General features: G+C 53.7%; 9 protein-coding genes across 9 annotated transcripts; 5 read left to right on the forward strand and 4 right to left on the reverse strand.

Moving 5' to 3' along the window:
• Positions 1-662: 662 nt before the first annotated feature.
• CABS01_14299 (uncharacterized protein) lies at positions 663-1686 on the forward strand (the record flags this gene model as incomplete). Its single annotated transcript, XM_060547639.1, has 2 exons — positions 663-764; positions 835-1686. 2 exons carry the CDS (start codon positions 663-665, stop codon positions 1684-1686), a joined length of 954 nt encoding a protein of 317 aa, XP_060393538.1.
• A 1107-nt stretch (positions 1687-2793) lies between these two features.
• Positions 2794-3476, forward strand: CABS01_14300 (uncharacterized protein; the record flags this gene model as incomplete). The annotated part of the gene is made up of 2 exons (XM_060547640.1): positions 2794-3030; positions 3090-3476. The coding sequence occupies 2 exons, from the start codon at positions 2794-2796 to the stop codon at positions 3474-3476; spliced, it is 624 nt and encodes a 207-aa protein (XP_060393539.1).
• A 156-nt stretch (positions 3477-3632) lies between these two features.
• Positions 3633-6999, reverse strand: CABS01_14301 (glycosyl hydrolase family 2; the record flags this gene model as incomplete). The annotated part of the gene is made up of 3 exons (XM_060547641.1): positions 3633-4765; positions 4829-5132; positions 5185-6999. The coding sequence occupies 3 exons, from the start codon at positions 6997-6999 to the stop codon at positions 3633-3635; spliced, it is 3252 nt and encodes a 1083-aa protein (XP_060393540.1).
• A 2214-nt stretch (positions 7000-9213) lies between these two features.
• Positions 9214-11218, forward strand: CABS01_14302 (uncharacterized protein; the record flags this gene model as incomplete). The annotated part of the gene is made up of 7 exons (XM_060547642.1): positions 9214-9423; positions 9485-9506; positions 9569-9847; positions 9907-10028; positions 10084-10433; positions 10504-10981; positions 11039-11218. 7 exons carry the CDS (start codon positions 9214-9216, stop codon positions 11216-11218), a joined length of 1641 nt encoding a protein of 546 aa, XP_060393541.1.
• Positions 11219-12649: 1431 nt separating this feature from the next.
• Positions 12650-15529, forward strand: CABS01_14303 (fungal cellulose binding domain-containing protein; the record flags this gene model as incomplete). Its single annotated transcript, XM_060547643.1, has 7 exons — positions 12650-12972; positions 13026-13101; positions 13152-13260; positions 13335-13618; positions 13674-13812; positions 13899-14074; positions 14150-15529. The coding sequence occupies 7 exons, from the start codon at positions 12650-12652 to the stop codon at positions 15527-15529; spliced, it is 2487 nt and encodes an 828-aa protein (XP_060393542.1).
• A 270-nt stretch (positions 15530-15799) lies between these two features.
• CABS01_14304 (glutamine amidotransferase class-I) lies at positions 15800-16680 on the reverse strand (the record flags this gene model as incomplete). The annotated part of the gene is made up of 2 exons (XM_060547644.1): positions 15800-16087; positions 16192-16680. 2 exons carry the CDS (start codon positions 16678-16680, stop codon positions 15800-15802), a joined length of 777 nt encoding a protein of 258 aa, XP_060393543.1.
• Positions 16681-17171: 491 nt separating this feature from the next.
• Positions 17172-18755, reverse strand: CABS01_14305 (major facilitator superfamily transporter; the record flags this gene model as incomplete). Its single annotated transcript, XM_060547645.1, has 3 exons — positions 17172-18130; positions 18186-18568; positions 18628-18755. The coding sequence occupies 3 exons, from the start codon at positions 18753-18755 to the stop codon at positions 17172-17174; spliced, it is 1470 nt and encodes a 489-aa protein (XP_060393544.1).
• Positions 18756-20607: 1852 nt separating this feature from the next.
• On the forward strand, positions 20608-23292 carry CABS01_14306 (uncharacterized protein; the record flags this gene model as incomplete). The annotated part of the gene is made up of 1 exon (XM_060547646.1): positions 20608-23292. One exon carries the CDS (start codon positions 20608-20610, stop codon positions 23290-23292), a length of 2685 nt encoding a protein of 894 aa, XP_060393545.1.
• An 865-nt stretch (positions 23293-24157) lies between these two features.
• On the reverse strand, positions 24158-25066 carry CABS01_14307 (uncharacterized protein; the record flags this gene model as incomplete). Its single annotated transcript, XM_060547647.1, has 1 exon — positions 24158-25066. The coding sequence occupies one exon, from the start codon at positions 25064-25066 to the stop codon at positions 24158-24160; it is 909 nt and encodes a 302-aa protein (XP_060393546.1).
• Positions 25067-25778: the final 712 nt, after the last annotated feature.

Below are 25778 nucleotides of genomic sequence, written 5' to 3' on the forward strand. Positions count from 1 at the left end.
GACGGACAGGGGCAAGGCAAAGCTTCTGCTCGTGAACCCCGAGATCGACTCAGACCCCAGTGTCGGCGTCGGAGTCTCGCCTGAAATCGCGGCGCGGGAGGAGCCGCACGTCGGGACGAACGGCATCGCGGAGCTTATCGTGGGTAGAAAAGGTGGGCAAGGAGTTCGGGACCCAGAGAGTGTTAGTGAGCGCAAATGTCGTCAAGGGCAGGGTTAGAAAAAAATAAAAACTAAAAAACTCTTCCAAGCTGAAAATTGCACCGTCCCAAGAGCCGAAACCGAGCGATGGAATTGGCGCGACCTGAGTCTTGTTGGTTCTGGTTCCCGAGAGGTCCGGCGGGCATTCCGTCACTGCCTTCAGTTTTGGTGCGTGGCTGCCGCGTTTGGAGAGACAAGGGGACATCGACGTCATTGCACGCTCACTGATTGATGAGTCAGCTCCACACCTCGGCTCCACAGCACCCCTGCCAAGGCAATTGGGAGCTGGCAGGAGCTTTGGGCGCAATGACGACGGACAAGAGAGAGCAAGAGCACCTTCCCGCCGTTTATTATTCCACGGCCAGCCACATTCCTGGCTGTTTTCTTGCACTCCCTCAGTCGTAGCACAATTTCTCAGGTCTTGGGTTCTTTAGGAATATCGTCAGAAAATCTCCACTCCAAAAATGGCATCAAAAACAACACAATCGGAACTCCCGACCTTCACACCAGTCGACTATGGAAAGTTCTTTGGCGCAGGCGCCCTCGCGGCGACCCTCACCCACGGTGTAAGCCAACCACCTCATCCTCTAGAGAACCTCACAAGCACTCGACTAAAAATGCTCATACTCACTACAGGCCGCGACACCAATTGACGTCGTCAAGACGCGAATCCAAGTCGACGACGCAATGAAGGGCCTCAACATGATCAGCGCGGGCCGCACAATCGTCGCAAAAGAAGGTGCATCCGCCCTCCTCACCGGCTTCGGCCCCACCGCCGTCGGCTACCTCGTCCAGGGCGGTGGTAAATTCGCCGGCTACGAATTCTTCAAGAAGCAGTTCATCACCCTCGCCGGCGGCCCCGACAAGGCTGTGGAAAAGCGCACCGCAATCTACCTCGGCGCCTCTGCCACCGCCGAATTCTTTGCCGATATCCTGCTTTGCCCCCTCGAGGCGACGCGCATTCGTCTCGTTTCCCAGCGCGGGTTCGCGACTGGTCTGGGGTCCGGGTTCATGCGCCTTGCGCGCGAGGAAGGGTTCAAGGGGTTCTATTCTGGCTTTGTGCCGCTGCTGTTTAAGCAGGTGCCTTATGCTGTCGGCCAGTTCTCTGTGCATGAGGCTGCTGTCGAGGTGATTTACCGGACCATGGGACCCGAGAGGAAGGCCAAGATGACGCAGCTGCAGTCTACTGGAGTGGAGCTTGCGTCTGGTGTCGTCGCTGGTGTCGCGGCCGCTGTGCTCTCTCACCCCGCCGACACGTTGCTCTCCGCTATCAACAAGGGTGCAGGTGACAAGAACCAGGGCGCCACGAGCCGTATGTTCCAGCTTGCCAAGGAGTTTGGCCCCAAGAGGCTGCTTCTTACCGGTCTGGGCCCCCGTATTGTCATGACGTGCGGTCTGGTTGCTGGTCAATTCGTCATTTACGCGCAGTGCAAGACGTTGGTTGGCGCACCTGCGGGCATCGAAATTCATAAGGAGGAGTCTTTGTAAATAGAAAAGATCTAGAAAGATCTAGAGCGTCAAGAGGATAGACAGGCTTTGGGTACTGGCTGGCGTTTGGGTGCATTAGTTCTGGCCGGTTACAGCGGGTAGATGAGCGACTGCTTAACTATTTATACTTCATTAATCACATTTCATCTGTTGAAGCTGCTTTGTTGCATCTCGTGCCCGTTTCAGCTATGATAACTGGCTGGTAAACATCTGCTAGACATTCACGTTGGACGTTGGAAGTGCAGGACTTCCCTTGGCAAATCTTTCGAGGATTCACTGCATACCGCCGATCATGGGTTGCAGGTCTCGCGTGTTTCGCAAGCTAAAGTCGCGATTGTATCCACGGGATGCGCGGATAGCACGGCTTGCGTTTATATCACTCTCTCTGCAGTACCAGGGATGATGACTCGGGGGAAGGCGACTGAGGATTACTTGCATCCGCAATAGGTGCTGTCAGTCCGATTTCACCTCATTTTCATTAGCTATAACAGACGTAAGGTCTGAGGCTATCGCGATCTCCAAGATTGGCACTAGAATAGAAGAATACACCACACTTATTCAATCGACGCGAGCTATTGAACGCCGTCACAAGGGAGTACCTTCGTAGGGAAAGAATCACCAAATACAAAATGAGCGTCTTACAAACAGGCCTCAACAAAGTCAACATCGCCCTTCGATCTCATCGCGTGGAACTGAATGGTCCCGATAATCCGGGAAATTTTGCATTTGTTACTTTAGTTTTGACTGAGAATAGATTGCACGAGTCCATGGTACTGAACTGTGAACAAGGTTTGATGTCTAGGCAATATTCCACTTATCTGGTCGACAGCAGTTCACCACCAGAACGTTGGATCTATGTCAGCCATTCAACGCTCATGCAAGGTAGGCTGAAGGCCATGGCTTACCTTGACGGCTGCTATGAATCGAAATAGAACACTCGTGCCATACCTACCTTACTGGTCCACGAGCCGGGAAATAAGACCGGACCAACGGCCTCGACTTGCAAAGTCCTCCTCCTTACTTCTCTTTCCTTCCTCACTTCAAACGCTTCATGCATGGAAACAACACCACTGCTAAGGTAGACAACAGTGAGACTCAAACGACAAGATGTTGGCCAAATTCCTCTCCCTGCTGGCCATCAGCACCCTAGCATCCGCCGCATCCTACCAACTCCGGACCTTCGCCCCCTCCGAACCAAAAGTCCACGACCAGCTAGTCAACGTCGAAGAAGAACGCTTCTGGATCGGCCTCGAAAGACCAACGACCTGGTGCCCAGACTTCAGCGGAGGCTCCTGCCCACCAGGCAACACCACCGTCGTAGACGGCTCCTTTGGCAGGATGAAGGTTCGTTGCCCCCTTCTCTACTGTTCTCCTCAATTACCTGACAATCTCTCCCCCCGCAGTCCATGATGTCCCCAGGCCAACTTGTCTACCTCGATCCCTTCGGCGTAATAAGCTACACCGCAGGCGACGCCCTGACATGGAACACCATGCCCCAAGGCTCCAACTTCAACTGCTTCGAGGCCGTCGAGATCTGGGACCCGGCGGACGCGACCAAGAAGCTCCGCCTCGTCAAATTCATCAACCTCGGCGACCCGGCCGCGTCGGCAAGGCCGTTCTTTTACTCGTGTCCGATCGAGGGCAAGAAGCATTCCTTTGTGAGGGTGCGGTGGACGTCGCAGCATGGGCATCGGGAGTGGGGTGTTGATTGGGACAGTCAGTGTACGGCCATGGAGGGGTTGATTCTTGTGGAGAGTAAGGTTGAGATTGGGGCGTATCAGTATGTTTGATACGGGAGGGGATAGGTGTGGTGGAAAGGGTACAGTGAATACGGTAACATGACGTTGATCATCCCAGAAATTGGAATATCTCGGCAAAGTGAAGGAACATATTTTACAATTTCATGTCAGTCTCAACTTTAAGCTACATATACATTGATCCCACGACTAATCCAGAACAAGCTCAAACTCAAAATCCTTGCTCTTGAGCTCATACTGCGGCAGCGTCGCCGGCCCACAGGACCCCGTCCCGAGACCGTGATGCGCCCAGTCCAGCCTGACGACCGTGTCCTCCCGCTTGCGCTTGTGCAGCTCGTACGGGTGCTTGCACTCGTCCAGGTCCTTGGTGGTGTAGTGCATGGCCGAGAACGAGGCACCTTCCAGATCGCCGTAGCGGGCGCGAATGAGACGCTCGGCGGGCTTGCTCTGGTCGACCACGCCCTCTTCATCGGGCAGCTGTCCGCGGAACTCGACCCACCGGACATCGGTCCTGTTGCCGCCGTCCTGGGGGAACTCGTAGTCCACAAAGAGGTCGTCGACCGTCTCCTCCCAGTTCCCAAAGGCCTGCGCCATCTTCTTGTCCGAGTAGCTCTCGCCGGGCCCACGGCCCCACCACGCGACCTTCTCCACGTTCTTGAGGCCGAAAGTGAAGCCGATGCGGGCAAAGGTATCCGGCACCAGCGGACCGCTGGGCTTGCCCTTTATCTTGATGTAGATGGCCTCGCCGTGGAAGGTGTAGGTGGTGTAGATGTCGACGCCCCACGCGAGGACGGGCGGCGCGATGCGGGAGTGGACGTTGACGATAAGACCGTGCTTCTCCTTGCGCCATTCTACGCGCTTGATGTTGTGGCTCGTCTGATGCAGTCGGCGATCCTCCCATTGCTGCCCGAAGCGGCCACCGCGGTCGTTGTCGGTGAGGGCGCGGTAAAAGTCCACGACGAAGGGTGTGGTTAGAAGCTCGATATGAGGGTGAGAGGCTTTACGCCAGGAGGTAAGGGTGCCGAGTTGGAGGTCGAGGCCCCAGGTTGAGAGGCCTGTTGCGGAGGTGATAGAGAGTAGGGAGGGAGAGGTTTGCTGGATGGTGGGAACGGGGTCGAGGAAGGGGTTGGAGAGGGAGGAGAGGATTGTGGCCATGGAGGGGGCCTTGGAGAGGGCGACTTGGCCAAAGGCGACACGGTGGCCCTTTTTGGCCCAATTGGTGCCTTTGGTGAGGAAGAAGTCGATGTGGAGGTAGGCCTCGGCGGTGAGGTTCTTGGGAAGACCCTTGATCTTGAGGTGCGCCTTGGTGTGAGGTTTGATGCCTATGATGTGTCAGATGAGCTGTATGGAAGGGATCGGGGACAAGAAAGAAATGGGCAACAAACCTTTGGGGATTTCGACCTCCTGGTCGCCGCCGATGACCATACCGTCCGCAACGATGTGCCAGGTGGCTGTGAGATGGTCCAAGGATACGATATCGTAGCGGTTGATGATGGTGACCTCATTGCCCTTGATCTCGAGCGTCTGAACGGGCTCAATGGCCTTGCCATACTCGACCAGGCCCGGGGTAGGCGTGTGATTGGCGAAGCAGAGGCCGTCAAAGACAAAGTTGTAGTCGTTGGGGACATCGCCAAAGTCACCCCCGTAGCCCATGTATTCCTCACCATCATCGTTCGTCGTACGGAGGCCCTGGGTATTGTTAGTACGTGTTCGAGCGATGTTAGAGAGCTTCTAGTCTTACGTGGTTGGCCCATTCCCAGACAAAACCTCCCATCAATCGCGGATACTTGTAGAAGGCGTCAATGTACTCCTTGATACCACCGGGGCCGTTGCCCATGGCGTGAATGTACTCGCACAGCACGAGCGGCTTGGCCCAGTCCTTCTGTGACGCCGTGTTGATAATGTCCTCGGCAGAGGCGTACATCCTGCTGTAGATATCCGCCGTCGACGCATTCCAGTCACCCTCGTAGTGTACCAGACGTGACTTGTCGATACTCTTGATCACGTCGTACATGTGCTGGTGGTTCTGCCCATAGAAGGACTCGTTGCCCAAAGACCACAGGATGACCGAGGCGTGGTTCTTGTCGCGCTGGACCATCTGCCTCGCGCGATCCTCGTAGGCCTCTCTCCAATCTGGGTTGTCTGTGGCCCAACTTTCGCCCGCGTTTCCGAGGACGCCGAAGCCGTGGCACTCGAGGTCAGCCTCGTCGAGGATCCAAATACCGAGCTCGTCTGCGAGGTCGTAGAGGCGGGGGTCATTGATGTAGTGAGAGGTACGGATGCCGTTGACATTGAAGTGTTTCATCAAGAGCAGGTCGCGCTTCAAGAAGTCGTAAGGCACGGCGCGGCCCGAGTCTGGGTGGTGCTCGTGGCGGTTCACGCCACGGATCTTGATGGGATCGCCGTTCACGCTGAAGACCCCCTTGATCAGCTCCGCGCGACGGAAACCCACGCGCTGAACCAGGCTGCACTTCTTGAAGTTGAGGACTAGGGTGTAGAGGTATGGAGTCTCGGCCGTCCACTTGTGCGGGTTCTTGACGCGGATGTCGAAGCTATTGTGTCGGTCAAAGATCTTCATGTCCTTGGCGATGAGCTTGCCATCAGCGTCGAGGAGCTTCATATCGACGTAAGCGCCCTGGCTCATCTCGACGTCGACCTTCAAGGTGGCATCCTTGTAGTCATCGTCCAGCAGAGTGTGAACGTGGTAGTCGATTGGATGGAACTTGGGGAAAGCGTGGAGGTAGACATCTCTGAAAATGCCGCTGAGCCACCACTGGTCCTGATCCTCGAGGTATGTGCCGTCGCATCTCTGGTAGACCTCGACGGCTAGAAGGTTGTCCTCGCCGACCTTGACAAAGTCCGTGACGTCGAACTCGCTGGGATTACGAGCTCCTTGGGAATAGCCGACTTCCTTGCCATTGACCCAGACGGTGAAGGCAGAGTCGACACCCTCGAAGCGTAGTCTCAGCTGGTGGTCCGCAAAGTCGTCACCAACTTTGAAGGTCGTCACATGTCGGCCGCATTCATTGTCATCGTAGGGAATGTTGGGCGCATCAACGGGCCAGGGAAAGTTGAGATTGGTATATTGAGGACCCTTGCCGTAGCCCTGGCATTGCCACATGCCAGGTACGACAATGTCGTCCCACTCTGAGGTGTCATAGTCGGTCTTGTAGAAGTCCCGAGGTTCATGGAAAGGCGATGTTGTCAGGTGGAATTTCCATTTTCCGGAAAGTAGGAGTGACTTGGACTTGGATGTATCCCTAGTAAGGGCGTCCTCTTCAGTATTGTACAGGAAGAAGTAGCTCCGTGGTGGAAGGGTGTTGCGATGGAGCACTTTGAGGTTACTCCAATCGGGAAGGCTCTTTGGGAACGAGTGAGTTGGAGCTTCAACAACAGTGGAGGTTGTCTCTTGTCTGGAGGGTCCGGCTGTGGATGATGATCCCTCACTTGACGAGCTACCTAGACGACGATGGCGGCCTAGCTTCTCCATGTAGACACTCAGATGGAGGTCAGTCTCGGAAGAGATGTCGACGTAGTCATCGGAGATGTCGGACATGGTGGTGGTAGTACAGAGCTCGGCACCGGTGACCGAGGCGGAGGAGGATGCGGATGTGGGTTCAAGGGACGGACAAAGACGGGGACAGTGGAGACACGATGAACGGAGATGAGGAATTGACGGGGCATGCAAGTCGGTATCTCGAGTAGCGTGGTGGTATATGGAGTAGTGTAGATAGCAGGTTAATTTCACACGATAATGAGCTGTTGAGAGTGGATAGAGGTTTGAAAGTGGTGTCCTGGAGATTGTGGAAGTGGAGGAGCACACTGGCGATTGGAGCTTTGGGGTCGGAGCTGGTGAGCTCTGGCACCATCTTCATACGAGCCGAGCTCCCAGGTGTCAGGATTCCACGGTCAGGAACGTCACCTGAGCACCCGACCTGAGACGGTGCAGCGTCAGGGAGTGCGGGGGAATCACGAGGGAACAGCTGCAAGGGGAAGGATTCGGGGAAGCGGGGTAGCTGATGATTGGTTGAGAGGGGCTTAGGTAATGCTTCAGAGTTGGAGTTTAAACTTGGGGGCCTGAGGATTACCTAGATTCGCCCTGAGTCCTGAGGCCACAAGTAAGGCAACAGGGAAACAAAGATGCACGTGACATGTCAATGCCTGTTTCGCTCTTGGGATGTCGACCGAACACCTGGAAGGTCTGGGTGCCTGAGGTGGAACAAAGCACCGGCCGGGAGCATTTCGGATATCCTCGGCCAAAGCTCCGACTGCTGGCACCTCAGGCAACTTCGTCAAACTCCAAAGTGATGGGAACCGTTGCTCTTTTCAAAGGATGATATATCAACCGCTCCACGCATCACCAGACCAGCCCGAATCCCCTGCGTTACACGAGCCGTTTGCTTTCTGTTCTAGACCAACTCCCGAGTCATGCTGGGGCTCCATCCGAGAATTTCTCCATTCCTCCAGCGTGTTCAGCGACCAATCCTTTGCTTCTCCTCATGAAGCGGTACGTTCCGCCAGGGTCCAACACCCTATCCCCGGACCCGCAATTCCCCAGTCGGTGCTAGCGCCGAACTGTGGCCTCGGCCTTCAACCCCGTCTGGGGTTCGGGGGAGCCTCTCCACCCGGTCTTCGTTCCTCCTTTTCCCGAGCTTTTTACTTTTCTCCTTCTCTCATTTTGCCTCTTTTCCGTCGCGGCTCGCCCAACCACCTGTTCATGGGTCGTTAGTCTCGGCGTTCTTCCGTGACAGGCTTAACATTGTATCCCTACTACGGATACTGCACTGCAGTACCCACTCCGTAGCGCGTGTTTGAACAGTTTGGACTTGCGGCAACGCGTTCTTGATCTCACTGCGCCGCATCCGTCACGGCCTAAACTTGCTCCAGAGTAGCGTACCGGACTTTTTTGCCGGGCATCGTGCCGGGCACTGCATCGGCCTGCCGCCGCCACCATCCCTCTGTTGGTTCGACATGCCTTGGCTGACGCTGCTCATCGTCCAAACCGGAAACCGGCGCGTCGCATGTACACTTTGAGCTGCGCTTCCCCTCACCAGCAGCCCATCTCGGGTCTCTCGTGCTGCCTTGCATCAAGAGCCGACATGGATAACCACACGAATCACACGTCGCATTGTAATTTCTGCCACGCTAGGATTGGATCTTCTCCGATACCTGGGGTCGAAATCCAGGCGAGATGGGGTAACCATGAGGAGGCGAAGCTGTGCGGAGGAGATCCGTCTTTCAAAGTTGGCGCCGTCTTTACCAAGTGCTACAGGATTAGCGATTGAACTGCTAGTAACGACTTGCGAGCGCAAGAACGCATCATATCATAACCTTTTCTCTTGAGCCCCGTCAAGTCGCCGCAAGACTCCGCTGAAATCTCGTCCACGTGCCGCGGCTCCGTGTTCCCCGTGTAAACCAGCCCATTGCCTGGTTGTCTCTCACCATGTGGGGAACACCACCAACGTTCACCCCATATCCAAAGCTGGGACTGGGGGCCGGGTTTACGGTGTGTGGGAGCACCGCAAGATGGGGAAACTCATGTAACGGTAGTTCGAGGATGGATACCGACCCGTTGGTTGGGCCCGCGTTGACAAGCGTCCCTGTCTGTTGATCCCATGCCTTGGCCAGATTTTTGCTTTCCTCTTTAAAAGAATCGGCCCATCTCGCGCATCTCTCTCGCGCGCGTCTGCTTCCTCTCCCGTTGCCACTTTCGAACAAAACAGCAGAGAACGAGCACGCTGCGGTCCAGTTGCCCAATCCCGGAGCCACAATGGCAAAACTCGAAGACGAATTCAAGGGCCAGGCGGTGGTCGAACACGACAATGAGCCACCCGCGTACGATGAAAAGGCCGCTGTCGGCGAAGTGAAGGAGATCAATGCCGCCTCCGTCGCGTTGGCTGCCGCCACGGCGGAGCAGCAAGTGAACTGGTGGTCGCCCAATATGATCAAGTTGTACGGCATCATGGCGATCGGCTATCTTGTAAGACTTTCTGAACCTACAATGTTGGTTGAATTGGGCTAATGAATATGCTGTCCATCAGGTGTCAACCATGAACGGCTTCGGTGAGTTTACACACCACGCAGTTGATCGGATGTACGTTTATCAGCTAACGATATTTCTCAAGACTCGTCCCTCATGGGAGCGATCAACGCCATGCCACCCTATCAAGAGACCTTCGGACTTTCGAGCGCCGGTTCCACAACTGGTATCGTCTTCATGATCTACCAAGTCGGCCAAATTTGCAGTTTCCCATTCTGCGGCATGATCGCAGATGGCTGGGGTCGAAGATGGTGCATCTTCATCGGCTGCTTCATTGTTCTCATTGGCACCGCTATCCAAGCACCTGCCCAACACCTGGGACAGTTCGTGGCAGGCCGATTTGTTCTCGGCTTTGGAGCTTCTCGTATGTCGCCCTCCTTTTCACCAGCAATCACGCGAATCCAGATCTTTAACATTCCATAGTCGCTTCTGCTGCTGGACCTGCTTACGTCGTCGAGCTGGCGCATCCTTCCGCCCGTGGAACCATGGCTGGTCTCTACAACAACTTTTGGTGGCTTGGAAACATTTTGGCCGGTTGGACTACCGTGAGTATCACCACTATGTGCCATGGCGGCCAAACATCCTAACTGACCACGATAGTACGGATCGAACCACCACATCAAGACAAGCTGGGCATGGCGAATCCCCACCGTCGTCCAGGCCGCTATGCCTGGAGTAGTCATGATATTCATCATGTTCTTCCCCGAAAGTCCTAGATGGCTCATCTCGAAGGACCGCGCAGAGGAGGCGCTCGCGATCCTGGCCAAGTACCATGGTGACGGCGACGTAAACTCCCCCGTTGTGCAGCTCCAGTACCGCGAGATCATTGAGGATCATCACTCGACTACCGACGAGAACCCCTGGTGGCAGATGAAGGAGCTCTTCAACACTAAGGCCCGCCGATACAGACTCTTCATGGTTATTGCCATGGCCTTCATCGGCCAGTGGTCGTAAGTAATACCCTTTTACCAGCGAACTTTGCAACGTTTGGCCATTTAACTGACTATGCTCTCATCATAGCGGAAACAACGTCGTATCCTACTTCATGCCCGAGATGTTCAAGCAAGCCGGCATCACCGACGACAACACCCAACTCCTCCTCAACGCCATTAACCCCATCTTCTCCATGATCGCCGCCATCTGGGGCGCAACCCTCCTCGACAAGCTCGGCCGCCGCTTCATGATGTTGGCTGGCTTGGCCGGCTCGCTCGCCTCATACATCATGCTCACGGCCTTCACCGCCGAGTCGGCGAACCACAAGAACCTCTCGTACGGCGTCATCGTCTCCATCTACGTCTTCGGCATCTGCTTCGCGTGGGGTTTCACGCCGCTTCAGACGCTGTATGCTGTCGAGTGTCTCGAGAACCGCACCCGCGCCAAGGGATCTGGACTTTCCTTCCTGTTCCTTAATGTCGCTATCATGATCAACACCTACGGCATCTCCGTCGGTATGGAGAAGATTGCGTGGAAGTTGTACCTTGTGTATATTGCTTGGATTGTAAGTTCATACCAATACCTATTGACATTGCTCGTTGCGGTTGCTAATGACTTTTAGTGCATTGAAATGGCAATCATTTACTTCTTCTTTGTTGAAACGGCTGGGAAGACGCTGGAAGAGCTCAAGTCCATCTTTGAGGCCCCCAACCCGAGGAAAGAGTCAACCAAGAAGACAAAGGTTGCCGTTGACGAGGCTGGTAATGTCGTCAACGTCGGTGCGACTTCCTCTGGTATCTAATTGACAATGGGTGCTCCCGCTGGTGTTTCGGCCTTGAGCACCATGCGTGATACATACAGCGTGATGATTATGGGAAGAAATGAGGAAGAGAAGACATGAGAGACGAGATAATGGAAGGAAAGACGAGATAGCGCAAAGCGTTTGGACACTGAGTTGCTTGTCGACCCAGGTACTTATGCTCGACGCTTCTTCCACGATACCCCTACTTTAATTATATAACAATTACTGCCCTTACCCCACCTCTGGTGGCTTCTTGAAATGCGTTTGGAGACTCTGTCGCACCATTCGATTCCCTCTTGAGAAAATGACTCTCGTCACTGCATTCGCTCCGTACCAGACTTGGTATGAATGTTACACCGAGCCATGCCACCCCACCACCGCGCATTCCCGACGGGGCTCCGCCAATCGAATGACCCCATTCCCGCCGTCTGGGCGAACTACCCTCGTCGTTCTTCCCAATTCATCTCTTCCCAACTCAGCCATCTACCGCTTCCCGCTTCTGGCCAGGTCCCATGCTCTCCACATTGCGCCCATGGGGAAAGCAGATCCTCTTGGAGTCGAATCTTGGGACTGGGCCCATCCGTCTTGCAGTCTGCAGACCCCCATCACCAAGGAACCAGATAAGTTTGCCGATCCACCGTCGCTAACGTCGGCGAGCCGACTTCACGGAAACGACGGGACGCGTCCCTGGCGGCTTTCTGTTGGTGTCAAGAACCAAGTCCAAGGGACCAACTGTCTGCCTTGCATCACGCCATGACGGTAATTGCAGACATGCTCACCGCGGTCATCCCACAGAGGGAGGGTGGTAACCATCATGTGATGACCCGGATGACAGGCCTCGATTTCCTCTTTGGGTAGTCACGATCTTGGGCCGAGAGGATGGGGGGAATGCTTGGCTATGTACGTTGTTCCTGGGACCTGCGTGTACAAATGAGCTCGTTTACTATGTGCTCCCGGTGGCCCCTCTTTCGTGGACCTCCAAGCGGAAGCTTTCCTTCCTTCAACGGTAAACGGGAGTAGTGCGGCCGGCTTGTCGGGAAGCTTAGGGCCGCAACCTCATTTGACTTGGCCATGGCTTTGGAGAGTTGATTGATGGAATTTGGGGAGCTGTAGTCTTGACTCGTCTCATTTCCGGCGCGGAGTCACGATGGTCTTGCCCGGCTTCTTGATGTCGACCTTATTGTCAGTGTGCCTTGTGGCTCGATGCGTTTCTTTAGGATGCCGGCGATCCGACGGCATGTTGACGGGGAAGAGACACTCATTCATTTATAGCCCCGGCGTGAACCACGCCCTCGTCGATCTTGCTCCTTTTCTGTTACATCCCCACAAGATCCTATATCACCTGCCAGTATAGATCCAGAGGTGACTTCACTGCCCGCCTCTCATCCGTCGACAAGTCGTCCTTTAAAGACAAGAAGTCTTTGTCTCAGGATGAAGTACGCCAACCTCCTCCTGGCGGCCCTCGCGGCTCCGCTCCAGGCGGCTTTCACCTGGAAGAATGTCAAGATTGGCGGCGGTGGAGGGTTCGTTCCCTCGATTCAATTCCATCCCACAACAAAGGGCGTAGCGTATGCTAGGACCGACATTGGCGGGCTGTATCGCCTCAATGCCGATGACTCTTGGACTCCGGTGACCGACGCCAACGGTTTTGCTGATGATTCTCACTGGAACCGGTGGGGTGTCGATGCTCTTGCGCTGGATCCCCAGGACCCGAACAAGGTCTTCATCGCCGTCGGCATGTACACCAACAGCTGGTATGCACATTGCATCGTTCTCAAATGCTTGACTGTATTGACGTAGATCCTAGGGACCCAAATAATGGACAAATTGCCCGTAGCTCCGACAAGGGCGCGACCTGGTCCTTCACTGATTTGCCTTTCAAGGTGAGAGTTGCTTCCACTTTCATCAATCGCAAGCACTGACAACCGAATAGGTCGGAGGCAACATGCCTGGAAGAGGAAATGGCGAGCGTCTTGCAGTAGACCCTAAGAACTCTAACATCATCTACTTTGGTGCCCGAAGTGGTAATGGACTCTACAAGAGTACCAACGGAGGCAAGTCCATTCAAAAACATCTAGTTCGATACGCATATGATTGACACTCGATCACTTCTCAGGCACAAGCTTCTCCAAGGTCTCCTCCTTCACCGCAGTTGGCACCTTCCGTGCTGGACCTGCCGACAACGAGTACAGCGGCGACATCCAGGGCATCAACTTTGTAACTTTCGACTCAACTTCAGCCGCTCTCAGCGGGGCTACTTCAAGGATCTTTGTTGGCGTTGCCGAGAACACGACTTCATCCGTTTATGTCTCCAACGACGCCGGTTCAACTTGGTCCGCAGTTGCTGGCCAGCCTGGCAGATACTTCCCTCACAAGGGAAGGATTCAGCCCACAGAGAAGGTAGGTGATGAAGCACTCCCCGAACGACTGACAGCCATTTAATGAGGAGAAATAGGCTCTCTACCTCACGTACTCGGACGGTACTGGTCCCTATGACGGTACTTCAGGTTCCGTATGGAGATACGACCTCACTGCCAACACTTGGAAGGACATTACCCCTGTCGCGCCGGGCTCCGACCTGTACTTTGGTTTCGGTAAGCTCCTGTTCTTAATTTTGCCCGACTCGTCAAGCCCATCAGTAAAGCCAGACCGTGAGAGCTCTCATGCTGATCTTATCAAGGTGGACTGGGTCTTGATATGCAAAAGCCCGGTACCCTGGTCGTTGCGACTCTTAACAGCTGGTGGCCGGATGCGCAACTGTTCAGATCAACTGATTCTGGGGCGACATGGAAGAAGATCTGGACGTGGGGTACCGACGGCAACCAGAACATCAGTTATGCTCAGACCAGCCCCAAGGTATGTGCAAAATTGCTTGACTAAAACGTATTAAATGCATGTGTCCGGAAGAGCTCTTGCGCTGACAAAGAGTAGGCTCCTTGGATCAAAACCAACTTCCTTGACGTTGACACCAAAGATTTGGGTTGGATGATTGAATCCCTTGAGATCGATCCCCTCGACTCAAACCACTGGCTGTGGGGAACTGGTCTGACCATTTTCGGTGGCCACGACCTTACCAACTGGGACACAGGCGCTAAGGTCAATATCCAGTCTCTCGCAGATGGAATCGAGGAGATGTCCATACAAGAACTCGCCAGTGCTCCCGGAGGCTCAGAGCTGTTGGTTGCTAACTACGACAACAACGGATTCACATTCAAGGCCAAGAGCAACCTCGACACATCACCCCAGACCACCTGGACTACTCCCATGTGGGCTAGCTCCGTAGGCGTCGACTACGCTGGTAACAAGGTCGCCAACGTCGTTCGCGTCGGCAACACTGCAGGCACCCAACAATTGGCTGTCAGTTCAGACGGCGGAGCCACTTGGAACATTAACTACGCCGCCGGCACGACGCAGTACGGCGGCACAGTCGCGTACTCTGCCGATGCCGACACGATTCTCTGGTCGACCGCAACTCTCGGAGTGCAGAGGAGCCAGAACCAAGGTTCCCTCGCCGTCGTCTCCAGCATACCAGCCGGCGCTATCATCGCCAGTGACAAGAAGAACAACACCGTCTTCTACGGCGCCTCCGGCTCCAGCTTCTACCGCTCCACTAACCTCGGCGCAACGTTCACCACCTCCGGCTCTTTCGGCTCCGCCACCGGAATCCGCCACGTCGAAGCCCACCCGGCCAAGGCCGGCGACGTTTGGGTCTCGACCGACGTTGGAATCTTCCACAGCACCGACTACGGCGTCACCTTCACCCAGGTCTCCACCGCCCTCACCAACACGAACAAGATCGCTCTCGGAAAGGGCTCCGGTACCAACTGGAACCTCTACGCCTTCGGCACCGGCTCCGCAGGCCGCAGACTCTATGGCAGCGCCGACCTTGGCGCCTCCTGGACGGACCTCCAGGGCACTCAGAGCTTCGGCGCCATCGACAGCGCCAAGCTTGCCGGCTCCGGTAACGAGGAGAACCTGGTCTACGTCGGTACCAACGGACGCGGTGCATTTTACGCCTCTGGCGCTATTGCTTCCTCCGGTGGTGGCGCGACCACTGTCGCGCCGACATCAACTAGTAGGGCTTCGAGCTCCACGGCCGCTGTGACCTCCTCGACTTCCTCTGCTAGATCTTCTACCTTGACTACTTCGACCACGGTCCGAACTTCGACTAGCTCCGCGCCCGCGGCTACGGTGACGAACCTGGCTCCGCAGTACGGGCAGTGCGGAGGACAAGGGTGGACTGGTCCTACGCAGTGCGTGTCGCCGTACACTTGCACCGTCGCAAATCAATGGTACTCCCAGTGCCTTTGAATAGGCAAAGGAGGAGTTTCGTCATTAGTAGTGGACGAGTATATAATACGAGGATTGTAGAGAGTCACGATACGAATGATGGATGTTTCCTTTCGCTTGTAGGATGAACGACTATAGTCATAATTCATTATTTCTATGAATGTCCGCAACGAGCCTGTACCTTGCGTCGGCCTAGCATGTCCGTCTCACTAGGCCCCTGTGCCAAACGATCTCTGCAGACGTGGATGTTGTATGATTAACATACGACTGGCTTATAGAAAAGATTTTCCATCACTCCCTCAAGAAGCGTAGAAAACTTCGCCCAATGGAAACACCATCGTGAGCATCCGAGTACCTTGACATGGCGTCATTGAAAGGCTCTTCCGGAATAATGCCGGCCTGATGGCGGATCTGTAGCATCTCGCTCATCATGAAAGGTGAGAACTCAGGGTGGCCCTGCACTGTGATGAACCTCCGAGGGACATATAGGGCTTGAATTGGGCATTGCTTGGTGTGGGCTAATAATGTGACACCAGAAGGCAGGCCGAGAACTGCATCGCGATGTGTCTGATAGATGCTCTGATGATTGCAATACCCCATGGTCAGCATAGCTTGGGATCCGGGGATTTGCGGACACAACGGATTTCATCCACATTCATATTTGAGTGAGGGAATGGACGTACCAGGCTCTCAGTCCCAAACACCTTTTTGCCCTCGTCTGTCAACTCCAGCTCCGTGACAGACAGCTCCCAACCTCCGGGGGACCGGGCAACCTGTGCACCAAGGGCGCGAGCAACGATCTGGTGCCCGAAGCAAACACCAATGACGCGAACACGGCCCTCATCCAGAAGCCTCCGAGTGAAGGCCGTCAGCCTCACAATCCATTCATCGTCCGCGTAAGCCGAATGCCGGGATCCCGTGATGAGCACGGCATCGACATCCTCAGGCTCGGGGTAAGCGGCATCCACACCGTCTTCAGCCACCACGTTGTACGAAGTCAGCGCGAGCTGGGACCCAAGTGCCTGCGGTGGGTCGAGGCTTTCGCATGCATTTCTGAGAAGTGTCGTGAAGATGGTGTCGAAGCGGCCTAGCTTGGCCGATACGCTAGGCAGTGGCTCATCTGTAACGAGAATGGCCAGTCGGACCGGGTCAGGAGTCGGAATGGAGCCCATTGTATGCAGTGCTTACGATGGCTTGCTTAATGAAAATGACTCGTCTTTGCAAGGAAGTTGAAGCGTCAAGAAGTGTGACATGGTCTATCACAAGGGCAAACTCATGTGAGAAGCGCCACTGACTTATAAATCTACTCTTCGAGATGAGATACCTGGAACCCCCAGGTGACTTGACTCGACAGCCGTAGGGCTAAACTGGCTCCACGATTCTGCTTCCGCCTGACACAATAGGCAACATTACATCGCCTCCATCGTGGGGGCGCGAATTTATCACGCTTTTTCACAGGGATTCGTTAACGATTACGGGTCCCTTCCTAGGCGAATGTCTTCCCGGAAGCTAGTTATGTGGCCGTTGCTGACTGAAGCTGCCCATCTCATTCTAATTTTGAATCATGCATCCTGACAGCCTGGAGCTTTACGGCTGTCTTAGTGTCACTTCGGCGCGAGTCTATCATTTCCCAAGCTTTCTTCGCCCGATTACCGCCGGGTCATCAACTCTCTGTGTCTTCGCTTGTCATCTCCTCCAACGAAGTCTGGTTGCCAGACGTTGGCTCCTTAATCGTGATATACTGACTATGAGCCCTAATTCTGCTCCCGTACTTGTATAGCACCCATGGTACTGGCACCAAAACTACCGAGACAAAGCCTAACAGACTGCTCGCCCACCCGATCCCCATGGAGGAGAACATTTGCACCGTGAACAGCGGAAACGCACCTCCGCCCGCATACCTCAGAAGGCTGTTAGCACTGAGAGCGCTCGCGCCATGCAACGAACCATAGGAGTTCATGATGTACAGCGCGCCGCTGCTATAGACCATAATGTTGCCCACGGCAAACGGCACAGACGCAATGACTGGACTGAGCCAGTAGACACCCTTGTCGGCTGTCCACCCGAACCAGAACAGGCTGGCCGGATTGAGCGCGCAGCCGACCATAGCACCGTAGAGGCGATACTCTGGGGGCACCGCGCCGACTCCATATTTCGCCTCCAGCGCAGGGTAGGTCTTGCGGTCGATGTAGACCACAGCTAAGAAGCCAATGACGCAGCCTAGCGCGATAGAGATGAAAGTGAGACCTTGCTGCCCTGGGGTGAAGCCGTAGTGGCCCCCAAAAACGTAGGGAAAGGCTGCAAAAAAGCTGTAAAAGACAGCGAAGTTGAATGCCATATAGATGGTCATGAAGAGCACGATGGACTCGACAAAGAGCATCTTGAAAGGTTTGAGGACGATACGTTGGATGATTGCACTCGAAGGGAGGGCGACCTTTGGCGAATGAGCTTGAGGCGCATCGGACTGCTTCTCAGCACGCATACGTTTCTGGAGGATAGTCTTCTTGTATGTCTCGAATTGTGGAAGGGCATAGATATAGTTGAAGGCCACCATGAAGAGGACGACCCATTCAAGCCACCGAAAGTCCTTCTCCTCAGCCAGAAAGCCGCCGATAACAGGCCCTAGACTTGACCGTTAAAGACGAATTCATAAGAGAACAGCGAAATAATTTCTTACCAAAAGCCGGTCCGAGGAATGGAGATACAAAGTAGAAAGGATAGACGAACCCCGCCAGTGCGGGTGGCCATAGATCGGCGTTCGTCCCGCCACCGACGGAAACAACGGCACTACCAAAGAAGCCGGCGAAGAAGCGACACGCAATCAGTGTCGTGAAGTTCTGTGCCAGTCCCGAGCCCAGGATGAATAGTCCAAAGACTGGGACGGTGCTGAGATAGACGATCCTGCGGCCATAGTATTCACTCACGGGTGCGGCTATGATGGCACCAAGACCGAGGGCCCAGAGGAAGAGGGAAAGGCCGAGAAGAGACGCAGTATGTGACACTCCAAACTTTTCCGACACATCGTTGGCGCCAGAGGTGTAGACGGAAGAGGCGAATGACCTGGGCGAGTAGATTTAAGTCAGAGCCTTCGAGTTGTCTTCGGAGAGGGTTGCGCTTACACGTTAACACAAAGAAAAGCTGGAATACTGGTGCTGTAGATGCGCTTCCACAACGGCCAGTTGTATGGACAGTCTGGGTCATCTGGTCCCCTCCAGTCGGGCGGGTCAACTTCTTGTGGATTTGCCATGCTGGTGGGCAGGCGGGCAATTGTGGGAATCCTTGTCTGGGCCAGATATTCAGCAAGGAATTGGCAATCTATGGTCTCGATTCGAGTTCTTGGATAGATGTTGTATGTAGGCCGACAAGAGAGGGGAAGACGAGAACCTTCTCAAAGGCACTTCCAATCGCGGGAAAGGACTTTGCTTGGTACAAGAGTAGCTAAAAGCAGAAATAGCAAAATTTTCACCTCCACGCGATGGAAGGCAAAGGCCCCTGACTCTGACGATAACCTTCCCCCAGACCAACCTCACCAATGAGAGAGAGTCAACGAAAGTCGTCCTTGAAAGGTAGGACACCAGGGTTTTACACAAGAAATAAGCAAAAAGAGGAGTCCAGCAACCGCGAAGCCGCAAGGTCTGCGAAGTAGGGGTCGGCCCGTCACGTCACTAACGGTGTGCATTAGCTCGCCGGCCAGCCTAGGTCGCGTATCCTGTCAGATATAAGGCGCAATCTCACAAGATCCATCCGGAATGCCGTATGCGGCATCAATTCGCAAAGCGGCCAATAGAACCACCCACGTGAAGCGGCGAAGCCAGTAAGCAACCAAAATCTTGTACGTAATGACATACCTAAAGTAGAACACTTCGTCAACCTTGTTGAACCATCCTCAACCTCTATGTCTGCACTTTTCTGAGTTTCTGTCGAAGTTCATTTGCACAGACAGTAAGCTGAACCCTTGTTCGCAAACGCGCCACTGTACTGCTTGGCAAAAGACCCTTGAGTCGATTCCATGAACACCGGCCCCATCTTCCGGGCGGGCGTGATGACTTCCCACCTCCCTCTTGCAGCTGGAGTCCCCGAGCTCCGCCGGGGACGCTTTGTGTTCTCAAGCCTCGCTCAGAGTCAATTGGACATTTGGTTTGCCAACCTTGCGAACTATGCATTTCGCCGTGGACCTCTGACCGTGTTTCTGTCCTACGGATGTCTTGAAAATTCTGCCGCAGCAAGGCGAATTACAAATGAGGGGAATGTTTTGTATCCCCATGATCCACTATACCTATTTCGACGTCGTCTAGGCAGCAACAAGCAGTCCACACAAGAGCCCTTGTCGGTTGTTCGGAGGGTTTATGTCTAGTCCTAGAGGCTAGACTCCGACACAGCATCGAATTGCCCCGAACGATTGACAATTACTATAGGTGCTAGTAGGGTATAGTTTTGTTACACGCGCACCAAGCCTCGGTAGGACTTCAACGTCAAGCATGTCTCAATCCAATTCATTAGTTACAGCAGTCCGACTGAGCGAGCTGCTGACGGAGGTGACGGTTCGGGAAGAGCGGTTGGTTTCTTCTAGCTAACTTTGACTCGACCACAAATGATAATCGTCGAGTCGCAGTCACTCAAGTCCCAAGACTTGATTCGTCAGGCCGAGCGGCAAGTCGGTGGAAATCCGCCGCAGGACACAACATCTGGCCACAAGAGCATCTCACGACATGTCTTGGGATTCCTTGCCGGGAGTTCAGGGTGGCACCGTACTTCTGCATGTGCTTTGACTGCGGTGCTGCAGTCATCTCAAGGGTGATATGAAAATTTGACGAGACGACTTGTCCCCCACGTCGTGCATCTACAGCCTCCTCTCGCTCCAGGCACCCAAGTCGTGATCCGGAACCTGTTGGGAAGCTTCGAAGAGTTTCCCCGGCGAATTCCTGTGGCAAGGCTGTCTGCCGTAGTTGCTTCATGGACTTTCTATAAAAAGGTAGGTCCGGATGCCAGTGCTTGCGTTCTGCTGAATCAAGCAAACCAGTCGAGCACGAACTCTTCTCCTTCCTTTCTTTGACCCTTTCCCTCGGGCTGCTTTCGTTCGGAGAGAAGGCAAAAACATCATGCGGTTTCTTGTTACCACAACTACTCTTTCCATTCGTGGCGGGACGAAAAAGTCCACTTACATCAGCTTACACGATCCCCAGTCTGATCTTTCCGCCCCTTTGTCCAACCAAAATGAGGTGGATGTATGGATCTGCGACGGTCCAGAAGTCACTGGTGATCTGATGGATCAGTGGTTGGAGCAGTCTAGCCATAGCCCCAAGTCCTTGCTCGTGAGAGATGTTGAAGCTATCACTCGTTTGAGACACCATGCTAGGGGCCGCTTGTACCACATCGCCGCCTTCCCTGAGCACGTGGATGGTCTCTCAAAGAAGGATTGGGAAGAAGCTGTCCTTCGTGAAGCAGAGATGCTTTACGCCAGGACCCGTGCCGAAGCTGATACTCAACGCGTCAACGACAACATCGAGACCAAGGGGTCTTCACCTAGCGAAATCAACGTTTTGCTGATCGGCGCCGGCATCATGAACCTCATCGCCGCTCATCTCCTTGCCAAGCGCGGTTACAAAGTTCGCGTCGTCGACCAAGGTCCCGACCCTCGGGCTTGCCAGCTCAAAGACTGGACCGCACTGGGAGTCACGAGCGGCGGCCACAATGCCCGCATGTTCACAAACACCGAGGCGGACAACTACAACGAGCAGGACAGCGAGATCTACCAAGACATGCAGTCTATCTTCCGTAAGACCGTTCGCGGAGGTGGATGGAGTGTTAAGTCTCCTGAGGATTTCAACGCCGCAGAGAATGACTGGGTCAGTGCTTTCGAGCGTGTTCCAGGTTGGATGGCGGCACACTTCAAGAAAAACATCCATGAGGTCAACGTTGAATCAGGAAAGCTCTGGAGGGAGCTGATGAAGAACGAGTCTCAGCTCTTCGAGGATGTCGGGCTTCACGAAGACATCATACGCCTGTACGTCGAGGATGTGGCCTTGGAAGCATCGGTTGGGCTCAACCAAAACCTTGGGGCTCTTCTGGAGGCACCATCTCCCCAGAAGTTCTTGGAGACATATCCTGTCTTCCGCCCCGCTGCTGCCGCAGACCATCTTGCTGGAGGCATCATCGTGGATGGTTTTACGGTGAACATTCACTTATTCGTGGGCAAGTTGATCGATTCCATCTCCAACCTCGGCGCTGAGTTCATTTGGGACTGCGAGGTCCAGGCCATCCAGCGCAACTCTGCCGGTGAGGTGACGGTTTTGAAATCAGAGAACGGCGACTTGAAGGCTGATCACTTCATTTTGAGTCCTGGTACGACCGGAAGCGCACTGCTCCAGGGAACGGCCAGCGAAAATCTCATCCAGGGGGTCCTAGGTATCTGGCTGCAGATACCCAATCTGGACCCAAAGATGCGCAACTCGATGAAAATCCATAGAAGGGGACACAAAGTCGAGGATATTAACATCACTGTGGCAAAAGACCGCGAGACTGGGGAAGATATCCTTGTCTTTGGCGGCGCATACGGCTACGTCGGCCTGGGCCGTCCAAACCCAGACTCTCCCGAGATGAAGGCTCTCTACGATGAGCTGGAAGAGGTTGCGCGCATCTATTTCCCGGAAGGGTATGCAGTCGCAAAAAGCCGTGGCCCGAATGCCATGTACCCTGGGGGACATCGCAAGTACTGTGTCCGCCCGTTCACGCCTACTGGTCTCGGAGTCTTTGAGAGAATCCCTACAGCAGGCGGCGGTCAGCTCATCATCACCGGTGGCAACAACACGGGAGGCTTTGCTCAGGCGCCCGGCATGGCCCGCGCAATTCTACGATCATTTTCGGGCGAGCATGATCCTGTCCACATTCTCTTCCACCCAGATCGTGGCAAATTGCCTCCCGCAATCAACTACAGATCTCGGACCCCGAGCCCGAGCCCGGCCTTGGCAACGAACGAGGCTCTGAAGACCCCGCTGAGGCTGCTCCTCGTTTGCTCGGACGGTCCTCAGCACCGCTACCTGCGATACCGCCTAGACCAGGCCTTCCCTGGCTACCGTTGTGTTCAAGAGACTAGCGACGGTCAAGTACGGCAGCTGATGAACAAGGGCCGTGTTGTCGACGCTTGCTGGCAACAGTACCACGGCCTCAGACGCGGCTTCTTCGGTCACGATGTCCGACGCGCGGCGCACTTTGACAAACTTGTGCCATCAGACCACGTTTCGCCCGCGCCAGATCTGGTGGTTGATAGCGTCAACTGCCGCGCAGTATGGGATGCTACCGAGAAGTGGCAGCCGGAACTGACTATTGTCTCGGGGACCAAGTACATTGGCAAGAAGTTGATGGCACGCGCGGGACTGATGATCAACATGCACACTGGCCACTTGCCGGAGTACAAGGGCAACCACTGCGTCTTCTTTGCATTGTATGATGGGGCTGTAGACAAGGTTGCGTCGACCCTGCATCAGCTGACACCAGAGCTTGATGGGGGTGATGTGCTCGACAGGGTGTTTCCGGACATTGACCCCGAAGATAACGAGGATACGTTGTACACCAAGTGTCTTGAGAAGTCGATAGATCGATGCGTAGAACACATCAAACAGTTCTCGAAGGGAAAAACACTGGAATTTGTACCGCAGCAAGCTGGAGGTAGGACGTTTAGGCACCGTGATCGTACGCCTGGAAAAGAACTTGCGTTGTGGTGGTCACTAAAGGCAGGCGGCTTGTTAAAGTCCACCCTAGCGAGCAGAGAAGTAGATAGAGCTTAAGAGAACATTTCCAAATAGTACTTGATAATTACTTCTTATCTTATTGAGTAAATTAACATATCCTCAATTTACTTCTTAAATTTGTTGATAAATAATTAAATAAATAATCGCTCTATAAAAAAGATTAAGACTATAAGTTAATATGCGAATTTATAATAAATAATTTATAATAAATATATTTTATAGTTTTCTTTTTATATCTATTCTTAATCTATTAAGTCTTATTCTATTTAGTAAATTAATCCACTACTAGAATTTAAATAGATTTATTAATTATTAAATTAGTACTCGAATAACTACTTAACTTAATATTTATTTATATTTCTTATAAATTAAGAACTTATTTAAATAATAACTTTAAATAGAATCATTCTTTTTACTATAACTTTTTAATAATTATTATTATTATAATTATGAGTAACTTTAATTATTATTATTATTATAATATTATTATTAATATTATTATTAATATTATTATTATTATTTTCATTTACTTTTACTGAGAAATCCTAGTGAAATCTCGAGGTTATTATGGGTAAGTTCCAATAATTACCCCCCGTAAGTATAAACTATTTCGCCCACGAAATCTATAGCGACTATAGTGAAGACTGGTCAAATATATCTCCGCAAGGCCACCGCGATATAGGTATGTATATCCCTTCTAATGATTTCCTAAAATCGTTGAGAAGCATGTCAAGACACTTAATAGATCACGAGTAGCAAATCATAGAAATCACAAAGAGAACAAAGTGCATGATAAACCGAAAACCTGTATTCTCGACCTGCCTGCCACTTGGTATGGTCGGTTCCTAGCAATAGCCATTCCTGTTCCTCCGTCACCATCCCACCTCATCTCAGCGCGCGTTTAGCCAAGGCACAAGTTGACTGTCTGTACTGCCTCAGCGGCGTCGTCGAAGCCGTCAATGTTGGCGACGTCGAGGATCGCGCCGATGTGCGCGAGGGTGATATTCTGGTTGTTGATGTACTCCACGAGTCCGTCTTTTCCCAGAGCAAAGAGCTGGGCGTAGCGGTGCTCCTGTGCGTACATGTAGGCGGCACCCGCAGTGAGGCAAATGTCGTCAGCGCTGCGCGACTTGGTTGCGTCAACAAGCGGATTCTCGTGAACCGTGGCCCAACCTTTGCGGGCGGTCGAGTCGGACTTCGTGAAGATTCCGGTGACAACCGCAATCTTGAGATTGTACGAGATCTGGTTGAGGGGGAGACGACCCATGGGTTCGTCGTTCTCGATCAACGCGCCGACAATAGCCCGGATCACGGCGACAACGCGTGGGACATCGATGAATCCTTCATTCTCGTAAGTGAAGGCATGGAGGCCAGAGCCCCAATTGATGACTTCAAACGGACCGATCTCTGGCAAAATCGAGTGCATCTTCTCTGAAAGGTACTTGTAGTAAGTCCTGTCGATCGTCAGGCGGTCGATCTTGCTCTGGGAGGCGGCGAAGATAATGCCGGTGTTGGTCGGAGTATTCGCGGCGGAGGACGACGCGTTCGCGGACGCGGCGCGGGCGGCGATTTCGTCCTTAAACAGGATTCGGCGGGCTCGCTTGGTAGGGGTCTCTTCAGGCTCCTCGTCATCTGAGATGTCGATAGCGGTATGCTTTTTAGCGGTGGAACCACGGGTCTCCGTCTCGGCTTCGTTAATCAAGCGAAGGGCAATCTCCCAACCACTGATGGCGACATCGGGAAAAGCAGCGTCCAATGCTTCTTTGAGGAGCTTGTAAGCATCGGGGAATTCGATGAAAGTGGTGGTCATGGCTTCACTGAACTTTTCGGCGTCGAGCTTGCCGCGGACGTGCCGGGTGGTCAGATTGTGAGAAACCTTGACATACTTCTAGTTGTGATAGATCTGGTCAGTCAGCTCGCGCTCGAGGGTAGTATTGACGGTGGAGGTGGTGCGAGGAGTACGCGAAGCCGGCGTAGAGGGGTTTTTCGATTTGCGACCGCTAGAAGCTGGTGCGAATTGCCCAGTAGAGCTGCGAGGCTGACTGCCGGACGGCATGATCGAAGATTCTCCGTCTGAGTCAGTGGATTCGGAAGCTTCAGAGTCGCTGTCTTGAGCGTCGGAATCCTCGGCGGTGAAATCGCGGGGAGAGCTTTGGGAGTCTTTCGGCACTGGAGCAGGAATCCAACGGTCGGGACACTTGGGCCAATCCTCGGCGAAGGGAATGTTGTGTCGAGCAACCGGCGGCTGTGGGTTTAGGCGGAATATCATTCTAGCCTCTCCCTCGTCGGTTGTTTGGGAAAATGTTGCTTGATTCCAGAAGATAGTCGTTGGAAAAGTATTTTCTTGCGGCCTCAGATATCCTTTCGTAATCGCTAGGTCGCGAAGACGCCGCGCAAGGTCTGGATACTGAAGAAGGGTCTGATACACCTTCTTGCCGGACTTGAGAGTCTTGTTCAACGATTTCTCGCCGCTGTAGATGCAAATAGCTCTGAAATAGCCGTCAAAACGTAGATCGTTAGGT

Source organism: Colletotrichum abscissum (genome assembly GCF_030869225.1).
Source record: "Colletotrichum abscissum strain IMI 504890 chromosome Unknown Scaffold_52.1, whole genome shotgun sequence".
NCBI classification, from domain to species: Eukaryota; Fungi; Ascomycota; class Sordariomycetes; order Glomerellales; family Glomerellaceae; genus Colletotrichum; species Colletotrichum abscissum.